This window comes from Caretta caretta, chromosome 2, assembly GCF_965140235.1.
Source record: "Caretta caretta isolate rCarCar2 chromosome 2, rCarCar1.hap1, whole genome shotgun sequence".
NCBI lineage: Eukaryota > Metazoa > Chordata > Testudines > Cheloniidae > Caretta > Caretta caretta.
Window position 1 is genome coordinate 87616555 of NC_134207.1, and position 22612 is coordinate 87639166.

The following is a 22612-nucleotide window of genomic DNA, read 5'->3' on the forward strand; positions in this document are numbered from 1 at the left end:
GAATGATTTCATTTCATTTTGCTCCTTGCTGTCGTATGAGAAATCCTAATAAGTCTGCCCTTAGTTGAGAAGAAACGAAAAAAGAAATAACCCAAGAAGAACTTGTCCAGAGCAGCTGCCCTGAGCCATGTAGGATTACCTCGGGTTTCTGGTTTCCTAAGAAACAGGGATACTTCCCCCACAGAGTTTTGTTTGTGGGCGGTGGTTTTGAATTTATGCTAATTTAGCTGTCCTGACAGGAGAAAGAGCCATCTCACTTACACAGTTCTCCTCACAGCAAATGGTAGTAAGAGGCTATTACAGTGTAAGGTCATGCATTTGCTTTTGTGACGGGGTCACTTGATCCAGCAAGTGAGTAAATGCTGGTCGTTGTCTTTGTCACCAGACAGTAGGGAAGACATGTGCCTGGGATAATGGAGATAAAGGACTCGGGCAGCGTGGTTCTGACAGCCTACCACTCCTACACTCCATCTAGGATACCAATAATCGAACAGAGCTTTGTGCCAGAGATTTCCTCCAGCCATTCTCCAATCAGCAGGTAAAGCACGAAGGATTATAACGGGTACTGTGCCATTAAGTTTTGTCTGAGCTGATTTTGTTTTGCAGTCATGTTTCCTGCTAGTATGTGAGGCAGTTTGTTGATGTTTTCAGATCACTTTGCCATGTAATCATCACTTTATTATTATGCATTATGATTACTTTCCTGCCGTGGGGAACTTATGCAATTCACTTGTGGTGTTCTCGTTTAGAAATAGAAAACGCAAGTGCTTATTAAGTTTTTTTGTACAAGAGAGAGACCAAGTTTACTTGCTATCCAAGATTAGCAGCAAAATATTCCCTTATAAACAATACATAAATCTATCTTCTTCTCAGTTTATCTTTTACCATGCTATGAACAGTTAGAAGGGTTCATGTTAGGTGAGACAATTCATCAGAAAATTCAATCCACTTTTGGATTCCACGTTGGTTTAAAAAAATACTTCCTATGCTTTCCCCCTCCCCCTCCCCAAAAAAAAGATGAGGATCACGTCTTGCTTTTCTTGGGACGTTGCAGTTGCTGATTCTCATGCAGACAGGCACACAAAGTGAGGCTACTTCTTTAAAGATGTCATCTAAATGAGAATATTTGTTTTAAAAGGTTGTATTGCGATAAATCAGGTATTTCATACAGATTAATTTGTTTAGTTACATACTGTGCACTTGTCCACCTATGTGTACAGTTCTGACATAGCAAGACAGTCCTGACAATTTCAATAGAGATGCTTTTATTTTGGTAAATCTGACCTTTCTCTTAAATATAGGTGTATAGATTTACACTACTTTCTAAACATTAAAATTTATGAATGTTTCTATTGTCAGACAAAAGTTTAGGGAACACTAGCATTAGAAATGCAAAGTTATTTTATGGCTTAACTGAATAAAATGAAAACTAAAATATGAGGAAATAGTGGGTGTCGTTTATTGTCATTTTGATGTAGTTTAGAGTTGTTTAGAGTCACAGATCAATATTTTTCATTTAAGAATGAGCTCTCTGCGTTCTTAACAAGAATGCTGCTAAGTACTTCATATTGTGAATTTTACAAGATGCTATTCAGTTTCAAATTTATCATTTAGTTTAAATGTACATGAAAAGATGAACATTTCAAGCATCCTTCTGTTCTTTGTTTTTACTGTCCCTAGTTATCTGATGCGGATAACTTCTTTGTTCAATTTAAATGTTGCCTCACAGCAGTAATAAATACACAATTTCATTTTAAGAAAAGAAACTTATCGTATTGTTTTGGTATTCAAATCATAGAATGATGGTTTGGTATTCAGTTAGTGGTGATAATGTTGTTTGTTTTAAAAAAGAGCAAGTTAATTGGAATCTCAATTTTGATTTGTGAGCTGAGCAATGAAAAAGTGGTTGTCTCTTATCATGTCACATACTTGTGTTAATTGTTTCAAAACTTGTTGAAAGTTCAGCTGGTAATGTGTCTGAATCCAAATCACATATACATCACTTTGAGTTCCTGAAAAGAAAGACGATATTGGTGCTTTTGAATATTTTGGAAGCTGTTGCCATTAGCCAAAATTGTATATATGACTTTGTGATACAGTCTCCCGTTTCTCGTCTTTCACTTCCTGCAGCTGTCTGGGAGCAATAGCCAGATTCTGCCATATGGCCAGTCAGGGACTCCATCCATGTTTCCAAAGCATTTTCCAAGAGAGGTTTTATTAACTCAGCATGTAGCCCTGTGGAATGCAGAAGGCATGAAGGCAAATGCACTGAACGTTTCAGCAAATGGTAGAATAGTCTCTAGCTTAATTCCTGCTTCAACTTCTGAGAGTTCTGTACTGCATTTCAGCTTCTAAATGGAGAGCTCGGTTGCTATCCTGTAGCATGAGATTCTCTAGTATAGAATATTTCTGGTTTTGTTGATTCACAGTCTAACTTCCCTGACTCCAGTGTGCGAATTCCATGATTCCTGAGGACAGCAATCTGTAAAAGTATTTACAGACTGTATCTACAGAGTCAGAGGCCACCACATATCTTGTGTTTGATAACAAAAAATAATTAGGAGCTTAGGCCTTGAGTCCCCTCTATCCACCTGTATAAACCCAATGAAAGGAAGAGTGGAGTAAGTCAAGATTTACACTGGTGTAAGTGAGAACAGAATAAGGTCCTTGATTACTACCCTTTGACTTATTGGCTATTGAGCAGTAAATCCTATTATCTTGGGAATTGGGATGTTTCATTTCCATTGCTATAAAAATGGAAATGAAAATATCCAGCACTTTTCTTGCCTTGGAGAGATGACGTGTTGCTTTTATCAGAAAATCAGCCCAAATGAGCCCAGCGTGAGTGAAGGAATGCATAATTGCACAGTTTTATAGCTTTATGTCTGCCTTTCAAAAGAAAGAACAAGTTGCTAAAAGGGTCCAAAATTAATGGTTTGATACAGAGATAAGGAGCTTGTTCCTGCTCTTCTTTACATGAGTGTAAATCAGGAGTAATTCCTTTGACGTTAATGGAGTTACACCACTGTAAAATTTGTGTGAGAGAAAAATAAGGCCCAAATATTTTACTTTAAAGATTTTACAGTTGTCGTTACTCAGCACCTCTGTAAATCAGGGCTCAGTAGGCATCGTTGAATAATCTCGGCCTACTGCCCTTCCCCATGAAAAATTCCTGTTGACTTAAATGGTAGTTCTCCCTGGCAGTCCCATTCCCCCCTATGCCAGAGTAACTCAGTTTTTCAGGTTTCAGAGTAGCAGCCATGTTAGTCTGTATCTGCAAAAAGAAAAGGAGTACTTGTGGCACCTTAGAGACTAACAAATTTATTTGAGCATAAGCTTTTGTGAGCTACAGCTCACTTCATCGGATGCATGTACAGTTGTTCAGTCAGAAAGCTATGGTTTGCTCCCCTAGGGAAGTAGCCTTGAACCCACTGCTCATCAGAGTGATGCAGATTTCAACAATCCATCAGAGGAAACAGGCCTCCACATAGATGCATTGCTGTCCAACCCTACTTATCCTGCCCAGGTTTGGACATTTTCAGGGCCTGTCCCAAACACAGGCCCCCAGGACACCTTCTAACTACAAGTTTCACAGCACAGAAGGCAAAGCAGTGAAAGTTAATACAGCCTCATATTGCTCTGCATCGCCCATGGGTCTGAAGGGAGAGAATGTGGAGGATCCGAACTTACTCCCCTAAACTACCACTCCTGCCCTTGGCCTACCTCCTCCAGGCCTTTAATAAGGACTGCATGATTGGATCCTGGGTGCCATACCTCCCACAGAAGTCAACTGAAAAAATTGATGTCAGAATATGGTCCCTATAAGGTAAAGAAAATGCTCCTCACCTATCCATACCATTCATTTGAATTGCACACTTTCTTCCTTTTATTTCATCTGCAGAACTTCCCTTTGACATCTTTGGAAGTTCTGTACATGAAATGCATGCAGATTTTCTTAAGGGGAAAAAGGGAAGTGAAAATAGTAACCTCCATGAAGTCTCATTAGAAAAGTGTTTCCAAAGATAAATGTACTGATTTCAGTGTTTCAGTTCCAGTAGAGGGAGGGCACCCACAACACCCTTCCTGGGAGTAATGTAGGGAGATTTTCTCATTGTGCTCAGCCGCCTATGCTGGATAAGGTGAAGGAGCAGTATGGTTATAGCCCTGCTTCCACCTCATCCTCTCTGTCCTATTTGTCACTGCGTGTACTCAGGAGGGTGCTAGGAGACAGCCCCTGGACTCAAAGGAGCACAAGGATTGTGCCCATGCACAGCTGCTATGTATGTGATGCAAAGAGGGACGTTCCAGCAGTCATCCATGCAGCAGCCGGATTCAAAGCAGTCCTAACTGGGTCAGGTTAAAGGTTAAGCTTGCTGTATTTAGATTCAACTATAATGGCTAGACTGTGGTTTATTCCCTCATTGCTAGCATGGCTACCAATGAAGGACCCGATTGTGCTGACAATTACACCAGTGTAAATTAGAAGTAACTCCACTAAAATGAATGGATATGAGATCAAAATCAGACCAAAGTGGTTTATCGCCGTAAAATGAATTTAAAACAGTTTCTAGAGATGAAATCACCGTGTTATACATTCATTGAACATCCCTATAACAAATAAGCATTTGGGTGACAAATCCATAACTACTGACTTTATGAATATACTATGCAAGAAAAGAACAAAATGAAATGAGAAATGATGTTCAGCAGCACCCTCTTAGCAATCTGATTAGTTTGCACTTTAGTCAAGAAGAAAGTTCTGAGATCTTTCAACTGTTTCAGGGAAAAAAATCCTTCTCATTTTCTTCAGGCTCAGCATATCTCCTCCTCCCACTGTCAGACAGGCAGCACTAAACAGGAGAGTCAAAAAAGAACCTGAAAAATGACTTAAGTTATGCAGTTGTCTCAAGTTACTTGGCAGCAGTTTCCAAGATTCTTGCTCAGCAGGACCTCTTCAAACAGATTTGGGGGCCCCTGCAAAACCATTAAATTGGGGGGAGGGGCTCTGCATGGCACAAAATTTTCATGCAATGTTCTTCCCCCTCACTTCTCTGCCCCAACCTCCTATGTGATGTGACTTGGATGAGGGATAGGTATTGTAGCCTGAAATGATGCGTGTGGCCCCGGTGGTAATTAGTGAGATAGTGAATGGAGGTTTCTGTTAAACAGAAGGAGGAGCCTGTAATGGGTGTAAACCAGGGTTGTGACGGGGGTGGGGGAGCTCTAGTTTTTCTCACCACAGAACTATATGAAGCCATGCATTTTCCATGACAACAGAAGCACTTAGCGTTACACTATTATTGGTGGGCTGTGCGTGTCCTGAGGGTGGGGGCCCTGTGGCTGGATGTCTGGCAGCACTGATTGAGGGGCCTAATTTTTGGAGTTGTATACAAATGATGTCAAGAACGTCTTTTGCTTAGGTGCAACGTAAGCAACCTTAACTATTTTAGACATTTATCTCATTGTACCGTAAACTTTCTCAGAAGACAAAAATTGAAAAAAAACATGAAACAGTCTCTTTTTCAAGAACAAATCTTGAAACAGATTTCTGGGCCTTTCACAGGAATTAAAGTCCCAAGCCTATAAAATCAAAATTTAAAACTGCAGTAATCAAAAATAGTAAAAGAAATAGGGGTAGGAACTGGGAAACATTAAAGTTAAATGAGCAAAGGTTGGGGGAACACATACTTTATAGGAAAACAGCAGCTTTTGACATATTCCACTGACTCACAGTTACTAGCAGCTTCCTAAAATGGGTTTTAATATATATTTCAGCATGTTGCTATGCACTATTATTAAAACATTTAGCAGGAGGATGCATATAAATAAGCCAGACAATAGTAGACACGTTTTTCCTGTAGGCTTTAGAAATACCTACGGAATGTCCTCTGGGACTCTCACTAAGGAATGTGGTATTTATAGTCAATTCTTCATGTTATGGTTGAAACTAGAGTTGGCTTCTCTGGTTTCTTTTTAGTGTAGTGCTCCTGCTGATCTCCCTGGTACCTCCATGTGCAAAGCTGATGGAAAACATCTGGCACTGTCCCTTTGATCATTTTGTTTGGTTGAGCATTTGGCCAGCTGCCCCATTCATTTTTAACTAAGTCACTTATCTCTGATTACATGATGGTTGGAGTTGCCTGCAAAAATGCTGAGATCTGAAAGCCCTATGTAGGCACCTTTATATTGAGTCTGACATAGTTTAGAGACAGCATAACAAAGAGTAAGAAATTAAGAAGATTGCTGTATTGGTTTTTGCAAGACAGTTCATAACGATTCACTGTGAATGCTGTAAGGTGTGAAAATTATGTAGGAATGAAATTACAATATATTATTTCTTTAAAAAAAAACTTGCTAAAGAATTACTAGTTAAATTTGGGGCAAGGTTCAGTATATGAAACAGAATCTAATTAATATTTTAATTATACAAACACAGGGCCAGATCCTAAATAGTGCTGAGCATTCCCAGTGAAGTGAATGAGTCCCAGACCAATGGCACCAATCTTTTCCAATGCAGCACTTGTTTTCCACAATCTGTTTCAAGTGCCTGATAAATTGACAAATGTCCTGGATTCTGACTTCTTGTAGAATTAGCAGCTACCAGTTTTACCCTGGCAGTTTTATGCTCTGATTGGCCAGACTTCTCAACTGGGGAGTGAAGCAAAACTTATGGAAGTTAGCGTAGCAGTGGGAATAGTTGCCATTATCCTGCATTTCAGATACCATAGTGATGAGAACCATATAAGATCCAGGTAGTATGAAAGACTGGCAAAGCAGCTGGCCCATCAATCTGCCTCCCTTCCTCTTTGCCTTGTGACTATGCTGCAGCAGCTCTCATGGAACTGCTTCTAGATCTGCTACAGCTGCCAAGGCCCCTTAGAGAAGAAACAGCAGGAGTTTGAGCAACCAGAGGAGGGACAAGATGGTAGCTGGGAAATGGGGAGCAGCCACTGATGGTGGGAAGTGAAGTTTCCCTTTATTTGTGCTAACAACTCTCCCGAACAGGGTACCTCCCTAATCAATTCTCCTCTCCATGGGCACTTATAGCTCTCAGGAATATTGTTGAGGGAGGAGACCATATACCTCAACAGGAATTTGCACTAGTACTGTGTTTGCTACAGAGATACCATTTGCAATTAACACTGACGTTCCATGGATTGCCTGTGAGTTCCCAGGTGATTTAATACCAGATTATTTGAAACACAGTTCCTTTCCCAATGCACTGCTGCTACAGTTGAGGTCAGAAGCAGCACTCAAAAGATTCCCATCCTCTGGGGGTGAGGGTATCTCCTCAACTCAGGAATTCACTTCTTCTCTCATCCACAGAGCCTGTCTTTTCTCTCTACTGTTGAAGGAGGAAGGTGGGGTGAACAGTCATTGGGGGGTTACTGACATATCTGTTCTGAGGAGGATTTTCATGTTTGTGTGATGTATGACATTCAAACACTTTGAGGTTGTAGGATTTTAATATGTGTAAAGCCAGTCAGTGCTTGGCATGGGAATTTACTCAGTGTTTAGGAGAGGGAGAGGGAGGGAGGGGGAGAGAAGGGGAAAAGTTACATTGCTGTAGCGAAAGGCCTATGGGCATTTTCATATAGACTTTATCTGAGACTTTATAAATTGGCTGTAAAATCCCTTACTGTAGAAAATCGGTCTTGGCACATGACTGATTTTTACAAATATAACAAGCACAAATCCTTTTGCTGATGCTGGACCAGTACTAGGTTTACTGAGGTCTACAGAATTTGGGGCACAGAGAAGAGTTTTGCTAGATATAGGAGGAAAAAGGACCCGTGAATCTATCTGGAATGGATGTCACTTACCAGGTCAAACCTAACAGAAGCAAGAGGCTTCCTGGAAAGTTGTGTTTTTAAATGACTTTATGCCCAACCGAACACATTGGGCCACTGGTATAGTTGACTACACAGCTTTAGGGGGGTCATTCAGGCATAAAGCCTGACTCTTCACATTTTAGTGACGATAATAAAAAACACTGTCTTGTCAGCACATGAATTTTGGACGGGAAAGAACTCATTTACACCAGGTCTGAATTTGACCCACTGAGTGATGTTTTCCTGACCTGCTTCTTTATGCATTTAGCAGGCATCAATAACCATGCTATTACCTAGGCCACAAGGGTAGTGTGCTCAAACCCCGGGGGAGGAGATAGAGTGCGCGTGTCAGTCAACATCAACCTCTCTGACCAATTAAGGGATCTGAAGGAAATTTCATCCAGTTTCCTTTCCTGGACAGATGACGGTCATGATGGAAGGCCTAAGGGCAGGAAGGAATTTAAAAGAATTTAAGAGAAACTGAGAGGGATGCTGTCAGGCCTGGACAAGAATCACTGGTAGGGAGTAAATCTGCAGTTACTAGAAACAATAGTTGCACAAAGACTAGTGTCCTTTATTTGTATGGATTTTTTTTTTTAAGAGCACCTTAGAGTAAATATAAGGAACTATAATGTGATGTTGGAATGAGACTCCTCTAATGCTCGGAATGACTTTAATGTAGAGAAGCAAAGAGACACAACTATAACCCGCTATGTCTTCTTTTATGACAAAAGCAGAATCGCTCTTCAGAAACTTCCAAAAACTGGGGAATTCAAAGTTAAGGCTGAGATTTCATTTTTAACTCATGTTAGTTTAAAAATTAATGGCAGAATGAGTTCAGTAGGGATGAAGTCCTACCTCGACTTGAAATGCCCAGTTCGCTGTTTGATCTAATACTTAACAGATGGTAGAGTGGAAGATAAAATGGGATGTGGGCCCTGATTTTCCACCATAGAAATCATTGGAAGTTTTGTCATTGAATTCAATGGCAAGAGGATCAAGTCCTTGAATTGTTTTGTTCCCTTGGAAGATAAGGACCAGATTTTATAAGGGTATTTAGATGCCTAAAGATGTGGATAAACACCTGGTGGGATTTTTAATAGTGCCCACGTACCTAACTCCTGTGGTGCCCTAAATCCTTGAGGCCCAGATTTTCATAGGAATTTACGCATTGCTATGTTCAACATTGAAATGCCTAATTGACTTAGAAGCCTAAGTCGCATTTTCAAAAGTGATGTAGGCACTTAGGCCCAGATTTTTAAAGGTATGTAAGCATTACTCTTAAATACCTACGTTCTTATCCAGTACTTAGCGAAAACTCCCACTGACTTCAACAGAAGTCTTGCTGAACAAGGACTCCAATATGAGGGCTTAGGTAATAGGACATTTTAAAAATGTATAAGTAGGCCTTTCTCCTTTCCCCCTACTTTCCTCCTATGTATTTAATTATCAAATTCCCAAGTTTTAAAATGTGATGTAGCCCAGGAGCAAGGGTTGCCAGGTGTCCAGTTTTCAACCAGAATGCTTGGTCGAAAAGGGACCTTCTCTTAAAAATCCGGTCGGCAGTGCTGCGTGTCAGAGGCAGGCTAGTCCCTACCTGTCCTGGAACCGCGCTGCACCCCAGAAGCAGCCAGCAGGTCCAACTCCTAGGCAGGGGGCCACAGGGCACTGGTATAGTGCTGCCCCCAGCCCGAGCACCAGCTCCACACTCCCATTGGCCAGGAACCGTGGCCAATGGGAGCTGGGGGAGGCAGCGTCTGCGGGCGAGAGCAGTGAGCAGAGCCTCCTGCCTCCCCCACCCTCCTGCCTAGGAGCTGAACCTGCTGGCGGCTTCCGGGTTCAGTGTGGTGCCAGGACAGATAGGGACTAGCCTGTCTTAGCCCTGCTGTGCTGCTGATCGGGAGCCACCCAAGTTAAGCTCGCACCCCAACCCAAGCCCCAACCACCTCCCCTAGCCATGAGCCCCCCCCCCCAAACTGAGCCCCCTACTGTGCCCCAGAGCCTGCACCCCCAGCCAGAGTCCTCACCCCTTGCACTCCAACCCTCTGCCCCAGCCCAGAGTCCCCTCCCACACCCTGAACCCCTCATGCCTGGCCCTAGCCTAGAGCCCACACCCCCTCCCAAACCCCATCCACAGTCCCAACCCGCAGCCCCCTCCCACACTCTGAATCCTTCGGCCCCACCCCCAGTCTGGAGCCCCCTCCTGGACCCCAAACATCTCATCCCTGGTCCCACCCCAGAGCCCGCACCCCCAGCCCAAAGCCTGTACCCCCCCACACACACCAGCCCCCTGCCTCAACCTGCAGCCCCCTCCCATACTCTGAATCCCTCGGCCCCACCCCCCAGCCTGGAGCCCCCTCCTGCACCCAAACCCTCATCCCCAGAGCCTACACACCCAGCCAGAGCCCTCATCCCTTCCCGCACCCCAACTCCTTGCCCCAGCCTGGAGCCCCCTCCCTCACCCTGAGCCCCTCATTTCTGGCCCCACCCCAGAGCCTGCACCCCCAATAGAGCCCTCAACCCTTCTGCACCCCAACCCCCTCCCCCAGCCCAGTGAAAGTGAGTGAGGGTGGGGGAGAGCGAGCCACTGAGGGAGGAGAATGTAATGAGCAGGGGCGGAGCCTCGGGGAAGGGGTGGGGCTAGGGTGTTCAATTTTGTGCAATTAGAAAGTTGGCAATCTCCCAGAAGCAGAGAAGTAATGCTACTGGTAGTGGAAAATCTTTATTAAAATTGGGTGGGGGGAGAGGGGGGGGAGTGGAACGGAACTGAATGCATTCTCGGTAGATTTTTCTGAGACTTGACTCTTTTGGCCATTTTGGACCCAGGTCCTCTACAATTCACAGAACACATGACAGAGATCACAACTGTTCTGCTAACAAAGCAAAATTATTGTTAACTTGAAGATTCTTGAAGCACATTTGGAACTTTCTTAAAACCATCTGCTGACATGGGTGAATTGTTGCAATTTTAAAAAACAAACAAACAGTATGTATACTTCTATACAGTTTTCCTTCAATAATAGAAGATGTCCTGTGTCTTGAAAATACCACAAATAAAAAACTCTCTCTATTTTTAATCATAAGGTAAAAGATTACAGGGTTGACTCTGCAGCTGATTGCTGTGATCTGAGCTGTGTTTCATCACAGAAAGCTTTTCCCTCATGGACTCCACATCCTATGATTTTTGTAAGTGTATAATTTTAAAAGGAGGACCCTGGCAAGCCATGCTTGAGGTTAACTCTGTCACACTTGGATGAAGTGAGATAATACTTCTCACTTAAACAAGCCAAAGCAGCTTGTTTCACTCTATACTGTGCACATCTGAAGTTAATTCTGTCATACTCTGTATTGTAATGAGTGTACATAGTTTTAGCAATCAAGAAATTGAAAGTAAGCTTATTACCACAGGATGCCATTGGGGCCAATAACCTCGCAAGATATAAAAATAGGTTTGGACATTCATCTGAATAACAAGAATATCCAACGTCAGAACAGCTCACACTAATAAAAATTCTAGAAAAGATATTAAATCTCTTGCCTCAGAGTTTACGCTAATCTCTATTATTAGGAATTAGGATCTGAACTAATTTGTGGGAAAGATTATCCCATGGATGCCTAATGTAAGGTTTCTTTCACTTTTCCCTTGCCAGTGTCAGAGACATGATACTGGACTAGATGGAGCATATATCTAATTCAGTATGGTGATTCCTATATTCCTAGATCATTTTGAAATATATAGAACAGGCAAAAAAGTGTCAAACAAAGCAGTAAAAAATACAAAAATGTGCAATCGCATACCAAGCACTTTATTAATAGCAATAAATCTGTGGCCACTGCAGACTCCATGTTTGTTATCACTAGGTTGCACAACAACAGTGGGATGACTCAAATCTCCCTGTTCCAAAAGCACAGGCTCCCATCACTTGAGCTAAAGGAGAGTTTCTTGTTAGCCGGGTAGAGCCTATGGCTGCGTCTACACTGCAAGCTAGGGGTGTGATTCTCAGCGTGTGTATACAGACTTGCAGGTATTCAATGATATAAATCGTAGTGTAGCTGCAATAGCAGCGGCTTTATGGATTAGCCATGCCAAGCATGAACCTGCCTGAACCTCAGAGGTACATATTCAGTATGTCTAAGCCACGCTGACACTGCCCATGCTACTGTGGCTACACTACTATTTACACTCCAGCTCACTCTGATCAAGCCGGCCCAAGTATGTGTACACAAGCTGGGAATCACACCCCTAGCTCATAGTGTAGATGTAGCCTCTGACACACAGTTAAGCAGTTCTGATTCCATCCAACAGAGATCAGTGATTCCCATGTGCACACTCATGCACACACAATTAGGTGTCTCATTAAACTATTCAGAAGATTACAGAGTTAGTTGGATATATAAGTCCTGCTTTCATACTTGAAAATTTGGTAACGAGTTACAATCAAAGGATACTTTTTTAAACTAAGGGCTTGTCTGCACAGTGAGGTAATGAGCACTATGGGGGTGTGATTTTTTTTTTAAGAGTACTAACATGTTTCACATTAATTGGTCCATGAAGACCCTGCTGGTGCTCATTAAATGTTCCTTTGTATGCTTTCATGTAGTGCTGTTTTCTAGTACCGTAGATCAATAATCATGGTAATTTATTATACATTTTGTGTGAAATCATGGATGATGTCTGTAAACCTAGTGCCAAATACACTATTTAGTCTTTTATTATTATTAACTGGAAATTTAAACCCAGACTTTAGGGATGCAGATTTTAAACCGAATCCAGATAAAATATATTCAGGGACTTTTAAAATAAATCGATCTAAACATTATCTTAATGTTTGGGGATGAAAATGGGACTATAACTTAATGAAGAGGTTACGAAAATTCTAATTTTATATTGAAATAGTTGATTAGTTGCTATTTGGAATTTACTTAAAGCATATTTGAGTATGTAAATATGGCTCAAGGTAAAGTCCCTGAGTATGCTTTTTGAATTGTTTGTAATGTTTTACTAATTTTCAGTGGTACAGTTATATGTATATGTAAAGCTATATATAAAGAAATACCAAACTTTTATAAAACTCCAAGATAGTTTTACATATGCTTTTATGTGGCATTTTTATTTCATATTGAAATGAGTGGGAAAGAAACAAGCAAATGAAGGAAACACTGCAAACAAAAAGAGAACTTATTATTTATGTATTCAAAAAAGGACCCGAATTATATTTGTCTTAAACTTTTGAGAACTTATGTGGTAAATCAACATCCACCTTGTAACACAGTCTCCAAAATTTCACCTGCACAAAACATTCTCATTTAGCTGTGCAAACTGGGCAGTTAGAGAGCTAACTACCTGATCTGAATGCACAAAAGTGGATTTAATGCCGGCGACTGACTGCATTTACAAAATTTGTTGGCAAAAGTTTGTAGGCTGACTGGAAATGTGGCCCTCTATACCATTACTTTTAAAACAGGATGTTAGCGATTGATCTTTCTCTTTTGTTTTGGAGCGTCTCAGTTGATCGATGTCTTAATATTACCTGAGGGCCAGATTCTGAACTAGTGTAAAACTCCAGTGAAGTTCTTCTGGATTAACAATGGTGGTATCTGAGGTCAGAATAAGAACTGTTGGCTATACGTATACCTATAATAATATATATAAAATCTTTTGGTTAGATTGTTTTTGCATTTTCTGTGTCATGTAAAGAGTAGAATTTTGATTTCCCTAAGAAATAGTTCCTAAAATTTCTATGATTTTTAAACAACCTTAGGATGCATGTGTACATTAATTGTGGTCACCTCCATCATGTCTAACAAAATCTATTTTCTAATTAAGTATCATTAATGGAGGAGTACAATGACATTTAGATAAAGCTGTAAGCCAAATTCAGCCCTTATGTAACTCTATTGAATCCCAAAATGAGGGCCCATAAACTTTATTCTTGTCCTATCATTTAACTCCTTGGTTTCTACATGATTCAATGGAGTTGATACTGTGCTGCAACTATGCAAAAAACAAAAAAGACATTGACTACTGTAAATACGGATGGCAAATCCTTACTCTTCAGTTACAGGGGCATACCCATTGAAAGCATGCCTGTAATTCTATGGAGGCGGTAGCGTTACTAAGAACAGATTGGATTTTTGAGCCTGCCTCAAACCCAGCCAGCTGTAGTTAAAGCCGCAAAGGCTGACAAAGTACATTCCTAGTTGTATCAGCACAGGGGAGGGCAATATTCATTTATCGCCTTTGAGACTATCCCTGATGAGTTCCCATCACTGGGTAGAATTCACAATGTATCCAGTCCAAAATGGGACCTCAGGCTGTGCAACTGTTTTAATGTCAATAAATCAAATGCTGTGAAGATACATATTTGTGGGTGTGCTGTGAAGATACATATTTGAAGATACACTAAATCCTGTATCTAACTACATCCCATGACAGAGCTTCACTGGATATAGTAAAAACAACACTTGATAAATATGCTTGAAAGCTGTTAAAAAAATTACGTTTGTAGAACTTTAAATTAATTGAAGCAGTTTACACCAGGCACTGATAACTGCATACAGAGATGTGGTAGCAGAGAATGCTTTTTCTGAGGTCTTCATAGAGAAGATGTTTTCATACTTCTGCTGATGTTTGCCACTTGAATTTTCACTTGCAAAAACTGATATATTATTGAATTACTTTGTGGGAAATTGTTTTGTGATTTGGCTGTTTCCATATAATAGACTAGATTGTCAGGCTTCCTGGAATGAAGACACTGTTAATGAGTTTGAGCATCCTGCTTAGTCTGTATCTGTTCTGGTTTCTGAAAATTATTGCTTTACACTGTGCGTCCTCACAGCGGCTTAATATAAATATTACTTAAGCAACTCTTATACAAATATAACGTTGTCTCATTAGCATAGTCACTCCCCTGGTGGGAAGATGATAGGCATAGCATTTACTTCTCACTGTTTTGCTGTGATACCCCTTTTATTTGAAATCTCAGAACATGAATATTCAATACATAGGGCAATCTATAAAACAAGAATCCTGTTCCATAATCCAGTAAAATAGATTCAATGAAATATACTCTTAAGCTATTGCAGAAGCAACTGGGTAGGCATCAAGAGTAAGTAATACATAACATGTAGCCTTTTATATACATTGAAGAGAACTATCATATTCTTATGATAACTAGATGGATGTGAGGGATGAAAATTTTTAACCCTCAGTTTCCACTTTTCATTCGAAGACAAGAATTTTATAAGCTTGCAAGATTGCTGTAATGAATTGTCCTTTAGAAAGTGTAAACAAAGCAGCCCTCATTGTTTAAGGCAATATTCCTGATGATGAGCTGCTCCCACATTAAAACATCTAAACAACATCTAAAGCCCGAACACAAGATAAACATTTCAGTTGACAAAACCTGGAAAATCCTATTCAGAATCGTAACGTGATCAGCAGATCACACGGGTTCTGTTTGTAGAATAGACGTGGTTTTGTTCTATGCTTTAACCATTGAACTGATTAGATTATAGTGTAATCTTTGGATTACAAATTTGATTGCCATCAAACAACATTTAAGGCCAGATACAAAAATCATTAAAATCAATGTGAAAACTCTCATTGACTTCAGTGGGCTTTGGATCAGTAGAGCCGTACACAGATACAAAATTTGTAACCGCAAGCCGTAAAAATGGGTTCGCAGATATAAAGTGGATAGCCGCAGATTTCCAGGGTTTTCTATATTGGTCCCTAATGGCCTAACTTTAGCTCTGTTAAAATTGCTGCTAATATCTCCTTATCCTTGGTATGTATTACAAAATCTGTTTAATGCTTTATATTATTCATTCCATTATCTGTAAAAAATTAAGTAGGTTTTTATTGAATTCATGCAAAGATTTTACCTGATTTAATAGAGAATTCTGTCTTTTCTGTATAATACCATAGATTGGTTTAAAAATTCTATAGAAAGTTTATCATTCTGTATTAAATTCACTGGGACTCTTCTGTAAGGGTCAGGAAGGAAAAAGCAGATTTCCATGATATTTTTTTTTCTGTTAGGTTCAACATACAGACTATATATATATATATATATAGTATCTCTCTCTCTCTCTCTCTCTCAATATTATCACAAGTTAGCACTGGATTCAGATATCCAAATAAAACAATGAAGCAACACACGCTTTCCTTCCTATTCTGATTGCATCACTGGCTAATAAAGGCATTTTGTTTTAAAAACTTCCTTATGTGTCTCTCACAGTGTTGTGTGTCTGCATTCCTGTTCATTTGTATGCTTGATTAACTGAAATCAAATACAATGAAGTGTAGCTCCAAGCAGCCATAAAAGCCCAAAGTGAACAAATATAACAACGAGAAATCTGCATCGCCATCCTCAAGGGAATCATTGTTCAGAAGGCAAAGGAACTGAAGCGCAATCATGTATCTGCTTTCCTTGCTGTCATTTTGTCACTGTTCATGGGTTTGCTCTTTGGTGACTTACCATGCTTCACTCCTGTTTGATTAGAGGTGTGGAGAGGTAACAAAAGATTTGCTGTTTCAAACTTGGAAATGTCTCCGCTTCCCACACATCTGACCCCTGGCAGGCTGCTGGAAAGAGGTGGCTAAGTTTTAAGAAAGTATGTGAGTATTGTTTTCATCAAATTATGTGTTTAATATTTTATTCTGTACCTGTAAAAGCTCCTTTTGCCTCTCACTCCCTGACTTCTTTATGAATGCCTCTTTTCTGTTATTGAAATTAAACCCTTTACTTAGGACTTTAAGAGGATGTAGAAATAGAGTTTCACTCCTTCAAACTGCCACTATAACTCATAGGGATACTGATCGTTCAAGTGTTTCTGATCGTAGGCAATAATTTACTGTAATGAGAATATAGTTGCTGGGTGACTAAGGTGAGAAGACAATGGATTCGGAGTTTGCACTGATTTGGTGAGGAGCTATGCCATCCTAATGATGTTTTCTTGGATATATGTCTTGTATAAAATAAAATGAGGACTTTGCAATCAGTGAACGAATATAAAAGTAAGAGCAAAGAAAAATCTTTTGTAAAGGATATTTGCTATTGGTTAGTTTAAACATGAATTTACAAATGGAATAATAACTTACTGAAAGGCCATTTTTGTAACTGTTATTTTATACATTTGGATGATGGTATTAAGCAGGTGAGGGTTATGCAGTGTATTTTTAATGACACCAGCACAAGGTAAACTAGCCAACATTTAGCACAGTGAGCTGCATTTGATATCTGTGGAGTAGATCTTTCTGGCTAAATATAGTCTTGTGAAAGGCTACACTAGTGAGCAATGAAGTGAGGAGCAAACTAAAGAGGTATGAGGTTGATAAACGAATGCTCATACAAATCATTGTAATCAAGATGTGTTTGTAATAGATTTCACCTACAGTAACCAGTTTTGATCTAATGATTGATTTAATCAATGAATGGATAATGCACTTGTCAAAATCCAAACAGTTGAAAAGGACGTAATACTGAATTACATGAAAAAGCTTGTTTGGGGTTTGGGTTGCCAACCCTCCAGGACTGTCATGGAGTCTCGAGGAATTAAAGATTAATCTTTAATTAAAGATTATGTCATGTGATGAAACCTCTAGGAATATGTCCAACCAAAACTGGCAACCTTATTTGTGTCTAGAATATTAAGTAATGTTATATGGAAATCTAAACATGTGGCTGAAGCTTATGGGTATAACTGGGTTTCCCAACAAATCATACAAAGGAAAAAAACCAGTGTTTGATGGAAGAACTACTTATAAAAGGGTCAGCCTATACAGTCCTTTAATGGCCAGGGTGAGAAATGATTTATTACACTGTATTTGAGATCTCTCAAACCATATGGTATTAAAATAGGAAAGTCCTGCTTCCATAGAATTTCTGCTGACAGCTTCTCAGTTAGCAGAGCTCTCGTGCTAAGTGCCAATGTTTACTTAGCTGAAATGAGGTTATTTTGCATGAAGAAAAGGATCAGGTACTTTCTTGGATAGACGTTGTTTATGTAAACACTATTACAGAAGATCTTCTGAAATACTTTATTCTAAGCAACTTCTCAGAGTTTTTGTGAACGTTAAAGCCCATATCCTCAGCAGGGGTAAACTAATGTAGTGCCATGGAAGTCAGTGGAACTATATTGATTTACATTATGGCTGGACTGGGCCCAAATTTAATCCTGGTGATGTATCCCACATTCCCTGCACTACCTACTTGGAATGAGTGAGCCACAAGGTGCTTTTAATTCACAAGGAGCTGACGCGTGACTTTGCTGTGCTATGCTGTGCTGCCCTGGAGCAGAGACTTGTAGAGTTACAATCTGCCTTCTGGCTAGGAACAGGATAGTGGAAGTAATTCAGGGCCAGATTCTGCCACCCTTTACTCACAGAGAATAGTATTTTACTCTGTGAGTAGTGGCACTGAAACCAATGGCAGTATTCAGAGAGTAAATCTCCCTAAGTAAGAACAGCAGAATCTGGCAGAAGGGTATTGTAGAAAACAGAGTTCATAGAAGATACAGCAATGCTCCCAAGCTGGAACCATCAGGATTTGATTAAGCAGGGATGAAATTATCCAGATTTCTAGGTGCCTGCATATCTTTGACAATCTGCCACATGCACAGTAACCAGAACTACTTTCCAAACTTAGAGCCAGATTCTGATCCCCTTATTCATGTTGAATAGTACCTTACTCCACAATTAGTCACATTTTTTTGTTTCAGTGGGAATGCTTATGTAGTAAGGTGCTATTCCATGTAAGTACAAGAGGCTGGATCTGGCCCACAATTTTCTGGCTACTGACAATGGGCCAGATTCAGACACCCATACTCATGGTGAATAACACCTTAGTCTATGAGTGTTCCCATGGGACCTCAAAGCGACCACTAGTGGAGCAAAGTGCTATTCTGCATGAGAAAGGGCATTAGAGCCTGGCTCAATATCTGTAGTTATGCAAGCAAAGTTTTTTCTATCAATTTTCCTTTACCCTTTATCTGTCTTGTCTGTTTAGCTTGTAAACTCTTCAGGGTAGAGACCATCTCTTTTTCTGTGTTTTGTCCAGGGCTTAGCACAATTGGGACCCATTCTCAGTTGGCCATGAGGACTTCTAGAATACAAATAATAAATAACAACAGCAAAGATAACGATACATGTTCTACAGTCTCATGCTTCAGAGCATAAAGCAAATGCCCTGTGTGGCCAGGGAGGAATGTGTAGAACTGCATAATTGGATAGAATAGATGATTGTAGGAAAAATGAATAGAATGGTTGACCTGTAGCCTTCATACCTGCTGGAACCATAAGTATTTTTCATGCTAGGTGTCTTGTACGTGACAAAGCAGGGAGAAGTGCTTCAAAATGCAGCTTATTGCGAGAAAATGGCTGAGCTTTGCTTTGGTTCTTATTTTATATGAAACTATTAGCACATCCTTAACAAACCCCCATGCATTTACAGATGTGCAGACATTTCCAAACTATCTCTGGTCTGTTGGAATGAGATTTAATTGAAATTCTTTCTTCTCAGCTAAAAGGGACTCAGCAACTGTGCTTGAGAAAGTCTTTTTCTTGGAATATACAGTGAGTATAGAAAAAGAAAAGGAGTACTCGTGGCACCTTAGAGACTAACCAATTTATCTGAGCATAAGCTTTCGTGATCTACAGCTCACTTCATTGGATGCTCACGAAAGCTTATGCTCAAATAAATAAAGAAGCTGAGATCCTTTTCTTTTTGCGAATACAAACTAACATGGCTGCTACTCTGAAACCTATGGAAAAAGAGTTATTCCTTTTTATTTATTTTTTTTTAGTTACATGAAAAGGTACACATGATGTTTAAAAGGCTCAGTGGCAAGGCACTCACCTTAAACCCTGTAAATCATAATGTGTTATCAGACATGTGCCTCTAAATTGGTTGTCTCATGTTATCCTTGAATAATGTCTAACTTGCATAAGCTGTTTCACAGGAACATTCATGAATGCAGGATCTCCAAACGTTAAAAACATCAGCTCTCTTTCCTTGTGTGTGTTAAATTCATTTAAGATTTCTCCCCAAGGCTGGGCTAGCATTAACACAGTCATGAAAGGAATGGCCGTGGGCCCTCGCCAGTTCAATTCCAGTTTCACAAATGTTGAAATGTACTCCAGAAACTTGTTCAGAAGCCCCACTGTGTAACTCACATGATTGCTCAGTCTAGTAAGCAAAGTGGTGCTACAGTCTACTTGGAAGATATATGTATTCCCTAAGCTGAATGGGGGGATGAGCTGGTTGACTCAGTGTAATGGGAAACAGAGCTTTGTCAAAGCGCAGAAGCTCAGCTATTACTAAAAAAAGTCCCTTTCTTAGGATGCTCATTGTGGAGGCCCACTGGTGGGAGCACGTGGAGTTGTCTGCTGCCCAGGCTATCCCATCTCTATAGAGAAAGGGCTTCAGTTAGCAGAGCTTTCAGTCTGGCACCTCACAGGTGCATGCACTTGAAAAGGCTGCATAAAGCAAAATATGGAGAGTTTTTTGAGACATTTTTAATCAATCAGTTTTATCGGTCCTGCATTCTGGCGCCAATCATGTAAAGCACTGCCAAGCACGTGCTTAGCTTTAAGTGCTTTATTGAGTCAGTGTCAGAGCGCTCAGCACCTTGCAGGATTGAACCCTTGTTTTGTTTTTCTGATTTGCAGAAAAGCTCTGGTCAACGTGCAGTGTAATGCTTTGATTTTGACAAAAATTGCTGTGTTATTTTTCAATATTTTATTCGTATTTCAGATTGGCCCCTTAATGGTCAGGACCAAGCAGAGTCAAACCATGGGTTGCCAATGCCACTGGTTAAAAACGTTTCCCCCAACACTGGTCTGTGTATAAATCACAAAATCTAGGCCCTGGTTTCTAGAGGACTAGACTGTAGCCTGAGCTGAAGTTTTTCCTGTTTCTAAAAATCCTTGTTACTTGTATTAGAATTGAAAACTCCTAAAGCTCAAGAATAAAGATTTGTGGGAAAATATCTTGGTACAGATCTTTTTTTTTTTGTGGTTGGACTGAATAACCCACACTACCAACTGGAAAACACACATTTCACTTCTGAACCCTTTCACTCTCCAAAGACTAGGTTGTGCCTTTAGGCCAAGCCCTGAACAAGAGTCAGGGAAACTGCACCATCCCAGGAATGGCCCCAACAGCGGCTGTGCCTCAGAGACAATGCCTCAGTCACAATTCCCTCCCACCTTCCCTCTTGGAGGGGGAGAGAAGGGATAGGTAATTATTTATGGCACTCAGGTGATAAATTGCAGTCATCATGCACCTTTGATTACCTTACCTTACCTGCACTCTGCCTGCTAGTCTACTCACCAAGATTTATTCTAACAATCCAAATAGCTGACCATCCTCAAACAGCAGTTGTTTTTTTAAAAGGAAAAAAATCTTTCCTTCTTCAACCTCCACTTCCCTGCTTATAAAATTACATTGGTCTGAAGCCAAGGAAAGACCGTATATTGTCCTGGGCCAGTGACAAGTTTAAGGTGCGATATCTCAGGATCCACAAGCATTCGAAATGGGAGCTTTGTGTTACTGGAAATTCCTAACTGGGACACGACACTTCTTATATACGTAGAAGGGCCCAAGATACCAAATTTTTAAAAACCGCTACATTTTTGCTTATGGCAAAGGCACTTTAGATATTTTGCAGAAGTTTGTAACTTAACGTTTTATTAGTTGCAATTTCTTTCTGTCTTGGAGATTTGTGCAGTTTGAAAAGGAATTATTTCATCCATCTCTGAAATGCAGGTCTGCCTGGAGTGAAAGATGACTGCTTACTTAGGCTGCAAATTCTTTAAGGCAGGGACCATCTTTTTGATACATGTATGTACTCTGAATAGTACAAATGAGGCTCTGATCTCTGATTGAGAACTCTAGGTGTTATCAGAATACAATAAATAATAATTTAGCAGCACACAACAAAAAATATATAGAGCAAGGAAGTAGTATATAACAGTTGATTGAAACAACAGGGGCAATTTAAATAGGCACTAGACAACTACTTATACTGAAATTTGGCCAAAACACCAGGAATAACACTGCAGTATTGTTGCTGTGTTGGTCCCAGGATATTAGAGACACAAGATGAAGAAGAGCTCTTTGTAAGCTTGCAAGCTTGTATCTCTCACCAACAGAAGATGGTCCAATAAAAAATATTACCTCACCTGCCTTGTCTCAGGAGTAACACTGATATTCCTGCAAAAATTACCATGATATCTTAACAAAATTGTAAAGACTTGGGCCCCTAATTGAATATACCATCTGTAAAAGGGGACCTCCAACAGTATAGGACCTGGCCTACCATCATGCTGGCATATTGATTCAGTACTAGCTCTGAGAGAAGAGTGCTACCTCCTGAGTCACCAGCACATGTTAAGATTTCCTTGCAGGTCTTCCTTCCAAGTACTTACCTTGGCATCCCCTACTTAGTTTCACAATTTCACATCCTCAGATGTGAGGGCTGCAGACGTTAGCTGTTGTACTGCTTCACAGAAGTGCTTTGATGGTTTTAACATTTGGAGCAAGGTTGATTTCTTTCTCCTCCTGTGCCAGAGTGCAGAGTTGTGCATTGTGCTCACCTTTGCCCTTCTCATTCCAGATTGACACATTTCAGCATTTCATGACTCTTTCGTTAGTAAATGATGCACATAGTCTTGGGGATCTGGGATTAAGAGGAGCTTCCACTTTGACAGCCCACCTTAGAAGTGCTTATACATGTTGTTTCTTCGGCTTTGTATAAATGTGTGTGTTTGAAAA

At 40.3% G+C, this 22612-nt stretch overlaps 1 protein-coding gene across 5 annotated transcripts in view; it reads left to right on the plus strand.

The window, feature by feature from the left end:
• The first annotated feature begins 232 nt into the window (after positions 1-232).
• ARHGAP28 (Rho GTPase activating protein 28) overlaps positions 233-22612 on the plus strand; it is a 99612-nt gene continuing 77232 nt past the window's right edge. For 2 of the 5 annotated variants that reach the window (XM_048840312.2, XM_075125310.1), the window contains exon 1: positions 235-538. In XM_048840312.2, coding sequence (XP_048696269.2) covers positions 414-538 — 125 coding nt within the window. In that variant the 5' untranslated portion in view covers positions 235-413. Of the gene's footprint in view, positions 539-16132; positions 16456-22612 lie in introns of those variants that run through there. The other 3 variants (XM_075125309.1, XM_075125311.1, XM_048840313.2) reach the window with 3 other exon arrangements.